The 13,850-nt window shown below is 39.3% G+C and overlaps 1 protein-coding gene across 2 annotated transcripts in view; it reads left to right on the top strand.

Annotated features, from left to right (window-relative positions):
• Positions 1-471: 471 nt before the first annotated feature.
• The window catches only part of NCAPD3 (non-SMC condensin II complex subunit D3), a 75,923-nt gene continuing 62,544 nt past the window's right edge, over positions 472-13,850 (top strand). For both annotated transcript variants that reach the window (XM_025893513.2, XM_025893512.2), the window contains exons 1-3: positions 472-606; positions 2,747-2,901; positions 4,581-4,743. In XM_025893513.2, the coding sequence (XP_025749298.1) occupies positions 543-606; positions 2,747-2,901; positions 4,581-4,743 (382 nt within the window). In that variant the 5' untranslated portion in view covers positions 472-542. The remainder of the gene's footprint in view (positions 607-2,746; positions 2,902-4,580; positions 4,744-13,850) is intronic.

The raw sequence follows: 13,850 nt of genomic DNA, 5'->3' as shown, positions 1-13,850 counted from the left end.
AGACGTCCCGTAAAATTAAAAGAACTGCAGATACCATTTCGGGTGCTTTTGCTTTGTTTTGTTTTCCTTTATTTTTTTAGTTCGGTAAACGTTAATAAGTACAACGTTCGAGTGGTTGACGGGGTAAAGGTAGCCCTTTGAAACGCACGGGAAGCGTCGCTTGACTGGGGGCAAAGGTGACATTTAATACAGGAAGGATCTTGTCTCAAATTCTCTTTACAGTGTCCTTCCATTTAAAAAAAATAAGGCGAGAAAGACGCTATTAAGCTTTAATTTAATTGTTGACGCCCACTTTAAATGGAAACCCCAAAAACCAGCCGGTGGAACGTTGGCTCAATTCCAGTCCTTGGCCCGCCCCTTTCTTTGCGCATGCGGCAGAAGACCCTGCTGATTGGTTAATAGAGTGAAAACGGCTGGGCGCGATGATTAGTCGGTGGGAAATTCCCTACTTTGTGATTGGTCCGCAGGAACGTCTCGGAGCGCGCGCGGGAGCGAGCTTTGAAAGTTGACCATCGCTGAGGCTAGCCGGTTCCTGAGAGATAATGGTGGCGCTGCCGGGCCTTGGGAGCGGCTTGCAGCCCTGGTGCCCGTTGGATCTCAGCCCCGGTGAGAAAACTAGGCCGTGAGTCTCGGGGAGGCCGGGCTGTGGTGCTTTGCGACTGCGGTGCTCCTCTTTCCGGGCCTGGGGTGGGGGTGGGGCGCTCGGCTCGCAGCAGAGTCTGGGGTCTCCAGGTCTGTGCACTCCAGGACTTTGGCGAGCCGGGTCTGGAATAGGGGCTCAACCTAGTAAAGGAACAGGAAAAAAAAAAGAGCTTATATTGTCCGATCTCTTTTAGTTCTTTTGCATGTTTTCTCGGCCTTCCCTTGCTTATTCTGTAAATCCTCACCGACAGTCTCATCCATTTCTTTGGTTTTAAATAGCAAGTCTATTTCTTCGTTCACACTTATTTCCTGAACTTGGTGTTTATTGGTTTAAATGGATGTCTCACAGCCACCTCAGACGTCACATGCGTGAAACTGGGATTACCAAAGCCAGTTATTGGTACCAGCCAATCCACAAACCTGGGAGTCATGGCATTCTTTCTTCATCTTTCATGCTCACAACCACCAGTTGTCGTCTCCTCAGAGATGTCTCGCAGGTCCTCCTTGTTCCTTTTCCTGATGCTGCTGTCCAGCAGCAAGCCCTCCTAACCAGCCTGTATCCTAGCCGCTTTCTCATGCTAACTCTTCCAGCCCATTCCCCACACCTCTACAAGGATCACATTTGAAAACACAAACGTGACCTATCAAGTCTTTAAGCCTTTAATGTTTCCCCTCTATTTCTTAAATAAATGACCAAATCTTTGGCATGCCCTATTAAGAGCGTTCACCACTCACTGCAGTCTTCTTTTCCAATAGCATAACCTTTGGAGTCAGAACAGTAGGATTGGTTCTTTAGCTTAGCATCTCTGTATCACTGAGCAAGTTGTTTAACCTTAGTTTCCTTACATGTCAAATGGGCATTATAATAATATCTACCTCACTGGAGTTGTGTGAAGATTAATTCAGTACTTGGAACATAGTAACTGCAGAATAAATACTAATAATGACTCTCACCTTTCACACTAAGACTCAGTGTTGTAACTGTTTTGTTCATTTTTAAACAGGCTATACTTTCTTTCCCTTTGTTCTCTCTGTCTGGGATGCACTTTTTTTGCATTTCTTTCCCTGGTAAACTCCTACATTTAGGTCCAGTTGAAGCAGAATCATCCTTCCCACCTCCCCCATAATATTTTCTATCATGCTCTCTAGTGTTTTACATACCTATTACTGTTTTAACACTTATTTATTGTAAAAATAATAATAGTACCTATCATTTATTGAATTTATTGATTTCCTGACACCAGATCTTTTCTTTTTTCATTGGAACTTGGGTATCTGTGATCGTATATCACAGATATACGATCTGTGGGTATATACTTGGGTAAATACTCGTATGCATTTAAAAATATGCGTATAAGATAAATGGGAGAATATGAGAGAAAAAGAGGCAGGAAAAGATGCAAGACCATTTTTAGGAAGAGGATTGTATTTGTTAGGAGAATGATTAGGAAAGAGTGAGTGAATAATTAAAGCATGTTAAACAGTCAGTTGCCTCAGATGTCCCTTTGTGCTGCATACTGTATTTGGGTTTATTAACTTGATTGTAAGATTTTCACAAAGGGACATCCAAGGCAATCTTTTGTTAACCTCTGTTTTTTCTCCAGATTGAATTTATGGGAAAGCCATATCGTTCAGTGTTTTGAAGTGTCATTCATATCTAAAATGTTTTCCTTCTTGATATTTTTAGAAGATGATCAATCTAATAGCCAGCTGTCAGTTCTGATTTTAAAAAAAGATTTTTAAAAATATTTTATTTATTTATTTGAGAGAGAGAGAAAGAGAGATCACGAGCAGGGGGGAAGGGTAGAGGGAGAAGCAGCCTCTGTGCTGAGCAGGGAGCCCAGTGTGGGACTCGATCCCAGAACCTTGGGATCATGACCTGAGCGGAAGGCAGACGCTTAGCTGACTCAGCCACTCAGGCGCCCTTAAAAAAAGATTTTTTAACCTTTTCTGCTTTCTTTTAATTATGCTACACCTGTATTGTATAGTTAAATGTGATTTGTGATTAGTAAGTTTTCTCTTTTTAAATGTACTTAGAGTCTAAAGGTTATTGATGTTTTACTTGTTATAGAAAAGTTTTGATTTAATTGCATTTTCCCACTAGAATGGGTGGACACAGTATGGGAACTGGATTTCACAGAGACTGAGCCTTTGGATCCCAGCATAGAAGCAGAAATCCTAGAGACTGGATTGAATGCCTTCACAAAACTATATGAAAGTGTTTTCCCCTTTGCTACTGAAGATCATGGATCTACAGAGGTAAAAAAAAAAAAAAAAAAAAGATTAAAAATCAAGCTAGCTGTCTTTAGGTGTTAGAAGTGGAAGATGAAAGTCATTATTATAATCTGAAGCTTAACCTTTTTAATATACCCTTTATAAGGAGTATGATAAGAATAGCATAAAGAATGTGGTTCATTTGTTATAAAATCCTAATAACTAATAGCTAAGTAAAGTGGGAAAATTGCAGGGTCCGTTTAGGCTTTTGAACATGAGATTCTGTTAGGAAATTCTTAGGGAGAGTACTGGCAGTGTGAATTGGAAGATGAGGAAAGAAGTAAAAATTCAACAACGTAGATAGGAGAGACATCTGAGTCAGGGGGATGGGTGAGTGCAGCGATGCATGGGACCAGTGAGGAAGAGAAGAGACAGGACGGGACTGAAAAGCTGGTTGAGGGTGATCTGCAGGCAAGCAGCCAGAGTATGGCGAGCGTGACTAGGAAGCAGCCAGGTGTCAAGTGCGGCAGAGACCGTGGGCGGGCAGAGTCCCAACATGAGGAAGATGGGGCAGAGGTGATTGGATCACCCTTGGTGACCTGCAGGGTCACAGTTAGAGGTGAGTGGAGTAGAGCTGAAGTGGCATTAGGAATGAGGAGGTAACGGCTATAAATGTAGGAGGTGATTTCTACTGGAAGTTTCATGGTGAAAGAATGCAGAGTGCTGACAGGATTCTAAATGGGCTCTTCTGTAAAGTGGCACATGCTAAGCAGTGTGGCTAAGCCAAGGCATTACCTGCCACTTTCCCTGTCTTCAGGAAAGCAGGAAAGTACAAGGTCTGATTTCTTGAACTTTTATGGGCCTGTGTTTTTTTTAAAGATATTCCAGGATAAACCATATTTAGTTCCTGCTATGTTTGGTTTATAGAAATAACCCATTTCCTCTTCGTGTGTTTAATTGGCAAAACATGGAACAATGATACAATTAATAAAATTGAAGTTTGTAGTTGAGGGTGTATTTCCTTTCTCACCTAGACCACTTCTGAAATCTGCTGAGGGAGAAACTTTCAGGTATTTCTTTTCCTGCTCCCATGGCCCATAGAGCATTTAAATTTAAGTAAATGGCTCTGATTTCTTCACTTAGTAATTAGAGTGATAAATGGTTTTGAGTACCTTTAACATAGAGGGGTAACTTGTTTGAGTAAACACTAACATAATTAGTATAATTTTTAGCTATGATAATTTCAGAAATATATATGTGTCAAACCTATCCCCAAATTAGTTTTGAAAGTTTAATTATTTAAATTTCTTTTTTTTTTTTTTAAGATTTTGTCCATTTATTTGACAGAGACACAGTGAGAGAGGGAACACAAGCAGGGGGAGTGGGAGAGGGAGAAGCAGGCTTCCCGCTGAGCAGAGAGCCCGACGCGGGGCTGGATCCCAGGACCCTGGGACCATGACCTGAGCTGAAGGCAGACGCCTAACGACTGAGCCACCCAGGCGCCCCAGTTATTTAAATTTCTTGTGTATTTATTTATTTTTGTAATTTTGAATACTACATTTCAATTTTTTTGTTTCAGTCCCTTTGAAGATTTATAATTAGGAGCCAGGATGGTTGGTTCTTTTTTCTTTTTTAATAAGGTACTAAATACTTGCAAAAATCAAATAACAAGAGATTTTCCCATTTCTCTAATTCTTGGCTTTTATGTCTCTCCCGCCCCCCAGAGCATTTGGACCTTCTTCATTGAGAATAATATTTCTCACAGGGCACTGGTGGCATTGTTTTATCACTTTGTTCAAACAGTCCATAAGAAAAGTGTCAGTGTGCAGTATCGACAATATGGCCTTCATGCTGCTGGGCTTTATTTTCTGCTGCTGGAAGTACCAGGTATGTATATTTGATATGATAGAATAAATATATTTTTGTTTTAAATTTCTACATTGTTTTGGGCCCTTATATTTCATTTTCTCACTTCTAAAATGGGGCAGTGGTAACCCATCTCACAGTTGTTGTGAGGATTAAATGAGAGTAAGTCTGTAAAATACATAGCATGTTATAGGTGTTCAAGAAATATCTTTCCCTTGTTTCTTTAAATGTGTTTGTTTTCTAATATGGTGTGTCTATAACCTAATGCAATTGATCTGAGAGAGGTAAGACTTGAGGGGAATTGTCTCCAAGCTACAAGAGCTCCATTCCCACCCACTCCCTCCTAGTATAAAAATCTGATACTGTCCACTCATCTCCTGACTCCCCGTCCAGATTGAGAAAGACTGCTGGGGAGTCATTGTGTTATATATAATCTCTCTCCTATGCAGATATGGAAAAATAGATTAAAACCATTCTAATAAAGAAAGCATGAGAATAGCTAGTAATGCTTGATGAAGGAAAGTAGTCTATTTATGAGCATTGTTCTACTTCCTTTATTGTTAGAGCACTTAGGTTGCTGTTCCTCCTCTGAGCAATAAAAGAGTCCCTTCTACCCACTCCAGACCCAAGGCAAGAGAGGATGGAACATGGAGGGGGATGCAGCTGGAGAACCTAAAGTTGCTGCTTGTCACTGTTTACATAAATTCATTTGTAATAAATGTTAATGATGATAATTATCCCATATGATTTGGGAACTGGTAAAAAGACATACAAGCCTTGAGCATTAATTTGTATTATTATTAAAGCTCCCCAAAATGACTTTTGAAATAAGTTCCTAAAGACTTTGCTCTTGCTAAACAGTATCTCAGTTGTAATTGAGCTGTGTCACAGAAAAGTGGTGGTTTTAGGAACCCAGTTTTGTTCTTCTCTTCCCCTGTTAGATGCGGTTCCTTCTTTTTTTTTTTATTATTATGTTATGTTAACCACCATACATTATATCATTAGTTTTTGATGTAGTGTTCCATGATTCATTGTTTGCGTATAACACCCAGTGCTCCATGCAGAACGTGCCCTCTTTAATACCCATCACCAGGCTGACCCATCCTCTCACCCCCTCCCCTCTAGAGCCCTCAGTTTTTCAGAGTCCATCGTCTCTCATTGTTCATCTCCCTCTCCGATTCCCCCCCTTCATTCTTCCCCTCCTGCTATTTTTTTTTTTTTTTTTTTTTAACATATAATGTATTATTTGTTTCAGAGGTACAGATCTGTGATTCAACAGTCTTGCACAATTCACAGCACTCACCATAGCACGTACCCTCCCCAGTGTCTATCACCCAGCCACCCCATCCTTCCCACCCTCCCCACTCCAGCAGCCTTCAGTTTGTTTCCTGAGATTAAGAATTCCTCATATCAGTGAGGTCATATATGTCTTTCTCTGATTGACCTATTTCGCTCAGCATAACACCCTCCAGTTCCATCCACGTCGTTGCAAATGGCAAGATCTCATTCCTTTTGATGGCTGCATAATACTCCATTGTGTATATATACCACCTCTTCTTTATCCATTCATCTGTCAGTGGACATCTTGGCTCTTTCCACAGTTTGGCTATTGTGGACATTGCTGCTATAAACATCGGGGTGCACCTACCCGTTCGGATCCCTACATTTGTATCTTTGGGGTAAATACCCAGTAGTGCAATTGCTGGATCGAATGGTAGCTCTAATTTCAACTGTTTGAGGAAGCTCCATGCTGTTTTCCAGAGTGGCTGCACCAGCTTGCATTCCCACCAACAGTGTAGGAGGGTTCCCCTTTCTCCACATCCCCACCAACATCTGTCGTTCCCTGACTTGTTAATTTTAGCCATTCTGACTGGTGTGAGGTGATATCTCATTGAGGTTTTGATTTGGTTTTCCCTGAGATGCAGTTCCTTCTGATTAAGGCTGAGATGTATGCCAGAGTGAAGAGTGTTGTTCATTGTAGGCCACTTGCAGCTTTCCAGCAAGTGGTGTTCTTGCCAATTACCTTCTGTTTTAAATGTTTCTGAATTATTGTTGGGATTCTGTTGATACTCAATTTTTAATCACAGTGTGCTCTTTTTCAAGATTGTTTTGGTTATTCTGGGTCCCTTGCATTTCCACATGAATTATAGGAGTTGCCTGTCAATTTCTACCCAAAAAGACTTCTGGGATTTTGACAGTACACCGAATCCTTAGATCAGTTTGGGGAGTGTTACCATCTTAACAAAATTAAGTCTTCCAATCCATGAACATAGGCTGTCTTTCCATTTATTTTAGTTTTCCCTAATTTGTTTCAATATTTTATACTTTTCAATATACAACTCTTACACTTAACTCAGTTAAATTTATTCCTAAGTATTTTATTCTTTTCCATGCTATTGTAGATGAAATTGTTTTCTCAGTTTCATTTTCAGATTGTTTACTGGTAGTGTGTAAAAGTACAATTTACTTATTTACTTATTATTTAAGTGTAGTTGATGTACAATGTTACATTAATTTCAGGCATACAATATAGTGATGGGACAAGTCTATATGATAGTCTGTACCTTATGCTATGCTCACTCCAAGTGAGGCTATCATGTCACCATTCTATGCTGTTACAGTACCATGGAGTATATTCCCTGTGCTGTGCCTTTCATTCCCATGATTTATTTGTTCTATAACTGGAAACCTTCTATTTCCCCTCACTCATTTCCCCCTCTCCAACCCCTCAAGCAACTACCAGTTTGTTCTCTGTATTTATTGGTTTGTTACAGCTTTTTTTGTTTATTTTTTTAGTTTTCACATATATGTAAAATCGTATGGCATTTGTCTTTCTCTGTTTCACTTAGCATACTACCCTCTAGGTCTGTCTGTGTTGTTGCAAATGGCAATATCTCATTCTTTTTTGTAGCTGAATAATCCATTTTATATATACACCGCATCTTTATCCATTCATCTATCAGTGGACACTTGGGCTGCTTCCATATATTGATAGGTGTAAATAATGCTGCAGTAAACATAGGGGTGCATGTATATTTTTTAATTAGTTTTTCTTTGGTTTTTTTTTTTTTTTTTTTTTTGGTTTTTCTTTGGTTAGATACCCAGTAGTGGAAATACTGGATCTTACAGTATTTCAGTTTTTAATTTTTTGAGTAACTTCTGTGCTGTTTTCTTTCCACAGTGGCTGTACCAACATTCCCACCAACAGTGCATGAGGGTTCCTTTTTCTCCACATCCTTGCATTTTTCATTTCTTGTCTTTTCTTTTTTTTTTTAAAGATTTTATTTATTTGAAAGAGAGCGCGAATGATCAAGCACAAGTTCGGGGAGAGGCAGAGGGAGAACCAGAATTGGAGCCCAAAGCGGGGCTCCATCCCAGGTCCCTGGGATCATGACCTGAGCCAAAGGCAGCCACTTAACCAACTGAGCCACCCAGCCTCCCCCCTTATCTTTTTTATTTTAGTCATGTGACAAGTATGAGGTAATATCACATTTTTGGTTTTGATTTTCATTTCCCTGATGATTAGTAATGTTGAGCATCTTTTCAGGTACCTGTTGACCATTTGTATGTCTTTTTTGGAAAACTATCTGTTCAGGTCCTCTGCCCTTCTTTTAATCAGAGAAGTACAATTGATTTTTTTATTACTGATCTTATACTCTGAAACCTTGCTAAACTCATTTGTTGTTTCTATTAGGATTTTCTATGTATAAGATCATACTGTTTGTGAGTAGACATAATTTTACTTCTTCCTTTCCAGTTTAGGTGCCTTTAATTTCTTTTCTTTTTTTTTTTTTTTTTTTTTTGCCTAATTGCCCTGATGAGGACCTCTAGTATAGTGCTGAGCAGAAGTCAGGAGGTGGGCATCTTGTCTTGTTCCTGATCTCAGGAGGAAAACTTTCAGTCTTTGGTCCTTAAGTATGATATTTGCTGTGGGTGTTTTGAGGATCACCTTTAAGACATTGTTATTCCTAGTTTGTTGAGTGTTTTATTATGAAAGGGTATTGAATTTTGTTCTTTGCTTTTCTGTATCTATGAGATGGTCATGTGGTTTTTGATCCTTATTCCAATATAAGAGTGTATTATGATGATTGGTTTTCATGTTAAACTGATTTTGCATTTCCTTGATCATAGTGTGTAATCCTTTTTATGTGTTGCCAAGTTCTGTTAGCTAATATTTTAATTGAAGATTTTTGCATCTATATTCATAAGGGATACTCTTTTTTTGATAAGCCTTTGTCTGGTTTGAGTTTCAGGATAATACCAGTCTCATAGAAGGAGTTGAGTAGTGCTCTTGCCTTTCTTATATTGGAAGTTTGTGAAGAAGGGATTGTTTTTCTGCCTTAAAATTTTGGTAGCATTCAATAATGAAGCTGTCTGGGCCTGGAGTTCTCTTTGAAAGTTTTTTTGTTTGTAAAATCGATAGTGATATGTACCCTTTCATGTCTGATTGGTTATTTGTATTTTGTTGTTGTTGTTTTCATCAATCTAGATACAGGTTTATTAATTGTATTGCTCATTTGAAAGAACCTACTTTTGATGTTACTGATTATACTGTATTCTTGGGGCACCTGGGTGGCTCAGTCATTTAAGCATCTGACTCTTGGTTTCTGCTCAGGTCATGATCTCAGGGTCATGGGATTGAGCCCAACATCTGGCTATGAGCTCAGCATGGAGTCTGCTGGAGAGAGTCTCTCTCTGCCTCTGCTGCCTCTCTGCCTCTCCCTGCTCATGCGTGCTCATGTGCGCGTGCTCTCTCTCGTTCACTCATAAATAAATAAAATTAAATCTTAAAATAAAAAAGGTTACTTCATGGTAGCCTAGCCTATATGCTAATGAATGAATCCTTATAAAGTTTTTATGGCATACAGTATTACAGTCGTATTCATAATACAGTGTTGGAAACATTGTTACATTATTGTTCCCTTCAAATAGTGTTTAAGTATATTTTGATAGGCAGTTATCCATGGATTAACTTGATCCTTTTGAGGCTTGTTTTAAAGCTTTGTTGGAGCAGATATGAAGTAGCCTTTACTCTAGAGCTAGTTTAGCCCTACTCTTTTTTTTTTTAATTTTTTATTGTTATGTTAATCACCATATATTACATCATTTGTTTTGGTGTAGTGTTCCATGATTCATTGTTTGTTCATAACACCCAGTGCTCCATGCAGAATGTGCCCTCTTTAATACCCATCACCAGGCTAACCCATCCCCCTACCCTCCTCCCCTCTAGAACCCTCAGTTTATTTTTCAGAGTCCATTATCTCTCCTGGTTCGTCTCCCCCTCTGACTTACTCCCCTTCATTCTTCCTCTCTTGCTATCTTCTTTTTTCTTTTTTATTAAAATATGTTGCGTTATTTGTTTCAGAAGTACAGATCTGTGATTCAACAGTCTTACACAATTCACAGCACTCACCGTAGCACATACCCTCCCCAATGTCTATCAGCCAGCCACCCCATCCCTCCCACCCCCGACCACTCCAGCAACCCTCAGTTTGTTCCTGAGATTAAGAATTCCTCATATCAGTGAGGTCATATGATACATGTCTTTCTCTGATTGACTTATTTCACTAAGCATAACACCCTCCAGTTCCATCCACGTCGTTGGAAATGGCAAGATCTCATTCCTTTTGATGGCTGCATAATATTCCATTGTGTATATATACCACATCTTCTTTATCCATTCATCTGTCGATGGACATCTTGGCTCTTTCCACAGTTTGGCTATTGTGGACATTGCTGCTATAAACATTGGGGTGCACGTACCCCTTCGGGTCCCTACATTTGTATCTTTGGGGTAAATACCCAGTAGTGCAATTGCTGGATCAAATGGTAGCTCTATTTTCATCTGTTTGAGGAACCTCCATACTGTTTTCCAGAGGGGTTGCACCAGCTTGCATTCCCACCAACAGTGTAGGAGGGTTCCCCTTTCTCCACATCCCCGCCAACATCTGTCGTTCCCTGACTTGTTAATTTTAGCTATTCTGACGGGTGTGAGGTGGTATCTCATTGAGGTTTTGATTTGGATTTCCCTGATTCCGAGCGATGTTGAGCACTTTTTCTTGTGCCTGTTGGCCATTTGGATGTCTTCTTTGGAAAAATGTCTGTTCATGTCTTCTGCCCATTTCTTGATTGGATTATTTGTTCTTTGGGTGTTGAGTTTGATAAGTTCTTTATAGATTTTGGATACTAGCCCTTTATCTGATATGTCGTTTGCAAATATTTTCTCCCATTCTGTCGGTTGTCTTTTGGTTTTGTGGACTGTTTCTTTTGCTGTGCAAAAGCTTTTTATCTTGATGAAATCCCAATAGTTCATTTTTGCCCTGGCTTCCTGTGCCTTTGGTGATGTTTCTAGGAAGAAGTTGCTGTGGCTGAGGTCGAAGAGGTTGCTACCTGTGTTCTCTTTTAGGATTTTGATGGACTCCTGTCTCACGTTTAGGTCTTTCAACCATTTGGAGTCTATTTTTGTGTGTGGTGTAAGGAAATGGTCCAGTTTCATTCTTCTGCATGTGGCTGTCCAATTTTCCCAACACCATTTGTTGAAGAGACTGTCTTTTTTCCATTGGACATTCTTTCCTGCTTTGTCAAAAATAAGTTGACCATAGAGTTGAGGGTCCATTTCTGGGCTCTCGATTCTGTTCCATTGATCTATGTGTCTGTTTTTGTGCCAGTACCATACTGTCTTGATGATGACAGCTTTGTAATAGAGCTGGAAGATCGGAATTGTGATGCCGCCAGCTTTGCTTTTCTTTTTCAATATTCCTCTGGCTATTGGGGTCTCTTCTGGTTCCATACAAATTTTAGGATTCTTCGTTCCATTTCTTTGAAAAAAGTGGATGGTATTTTGATGGGGATTGCATTGAATGTGTAGATTGCTCTAGGTAGCATTGACATCTTCACAATGTTGGTTCTCCCAGTCCATGAACATGGAACGTTTTTCCATTTCTTTGTGTCTTCTTCAATTTCTTTCCTGAGTATTTTATAGTTTTCTGAGTACAGATCCTTTGCCTCTTTGGTTAAATTTATTCCTAGGTATCTTATGGTTTTGGGTGCAATTGTGAATGGGATCGACTCCTTGATTTGTCTCTCTTCTGTCTTGTTGTTGGTGTATAGGAATGCCACTGATTTCTGTGCATTGATTTTATAGCCTGCTACTTGACTGAATTCCTGTATGAGTTCTAGCAATTTTGGGGTGGAGTCTTTTGGGTTTTCCACATACAGTATCATATCATCTGCAAAGAGTGAGAGTTTGACTTCCTCTTTGCCGATTTGGATGCCTTTGATTTCTTTTTGTTGTCTGATTGCTGTGGCTAGGACTTCTAATACTATGTTGAATAGCAGTGGTGAGAGTGGACATCCCTGCCGCGTTCCTGACCTTAGGGGAAAAGCTCTCAGCTTTTCCCCATTGAGAATGATATTCGCTGTAGGTTTTTCATAGATGGCTTTTATGATATTGAGGTATGTACCCTCTATCCCTATACTCTGAAGAGTTTTGATCAAGAAAGGATGCTGTACTTTGTCAAATGCTTTTTCTGCATGTATTGAGAGGATCATATGATTCTTGTTCTTTCTTTTGTTAATATATTGTATCATGTTGATTGGTTTGCGGATGTTGAACCAGCCTTGCAGCCCAGGGATAAATCCCACTTGGTTGTGGTGAATAATCCTTTTAATGTATACTGTTGGATCCTATTGGCTAGTATTTTGGTGAGAATTTTTGCATCCATGTTCATCAAGGATATTGGTCTGTAATTCTCCTTTTTGATGGGGTCTTTGTCTGGTTTTGGGATCAAGGTAATGGTGGCCTCATAAAACGAATTTGGAAGTTTTCCTTCCATTTCTATTTTTTCGAACAGTTTCAGGAGAATAGGTATTAATTCTTCTTTAAATGTCTGATAGAATTCCCCTGGGGAGCCATCTGGCCCTGGGCTTTTGTTTCCTGGGAGATTTTTGATGACTGCTTCAATTTCCTTAGTGGCTATAGGTCTCTTCAGGTTTTCTATTTCTTCCTGGTTCAGTTTTGGTAGTTGGTATATCTCTAGGAATGCACCCATTTCTTCCAGGTTATCTAATTTGCTGGCATAGAGTTGCTCATAATCTGTTCTTATAATTGTTTGTATTTCTTTGGTGTTGGTTGTGATCTCTCCTCTTTCATTCATGATTTTGTTGATTTGGGTCATTTCTCTTTTCTTTTTGATCAGTCTGGCCAGGGGTTTATCAATGTTGTTAATTCTTTCAAAGAACCAGCTCCTAGTTTCATTGATCTGTTCTACTGTTCTTTTGGTTTCTATTTCATTGATTTCTGCTCTGATCTTTATGATTTCTCTTCTCCTGCTGGATTTAGGCTTTATTTGCTGTTTTTTCTCTAGCTCCTTTAGGTGTAGGGTTAGGTTGTGTATTTGAGACCTTTCTTTTTTCTTGAGAAAGGCTTGTATTGCTATATACTTTCCTCTCAGGACTGCCTTTGCTGTATCCCAAAGATTTTGAATAGTTGTGTTTTCATTTTCATTGGTTTCCATGAATTTTTTTAATTCTTTAATTTCCTGGTTGACCCATTCATTCTTTAGTAGGATGCTCTTTAGCCTCCATGTATTTGAGTTCTTTCTGACTTTCCTCTTGTGATTGAGTTCTAGTTTCAAAGCATTGTGGTCAGAAAATATGCAGGGAATAATCCCAATCTTTTGGTACCGGTTGAGACCTGATTTGTGACCTAGGATGTGATCAATTCTGGAGAATGTTCCATGGGCACTAGAGAAGAATGTGTATTCTGTTGCTTTGGGATGGAATGTTCTGAATATGTCTGTGAAGTCCATTTGGTCCAGTGTGTCATTTAAAGTCTTTATTTCCTTGTTGATCTTTTGCTTAGATGATCTGTCCATTTCAGTCAGGGGGGTGTTAAAGTCCCCCACTATTATTGTATTGTTGTCAATGTGTTTCTTCGCTTTTGTTATTAATTGCCTTATATAATTGGCTGCTCCCATGTTCGGGGCATAGATATTTATAATTGTTAGATCTTCTTGTTGGATAGACCCTTTAAGTAGGATATAGTGTCCTTCCTCATCTCTTATTACAGTCTTTGTTTTAAAATCTAGTTTGTCTGATATAAGGATTGCCACCCCAGCTTTCTTTTG

The sequence above is a fragment of the Callorhinus ursinus genome, unplaced genomic scaffold (assembly GCF_003265705.2).
Source record: "Callorhinus ursinus isolate GAN/ISIS: 27379988/994484 unplaced genomic scaffold, GSC_fseal_2.0 scaffold19, whole genome shotgun sequence".
In the NCBI taxonomy this organism is placed as follows: Eukaryota; Metazoa; Chordata; class Mammalia; order Carnivora; family Otariidae; genus Callorhinus; species Callorhinus ursinus.
The sequence above is the reverse complement of the archived record's forward strand: the minus strand, read 5'-3'. Positions and strand labels throughout refer to the sequence as shown.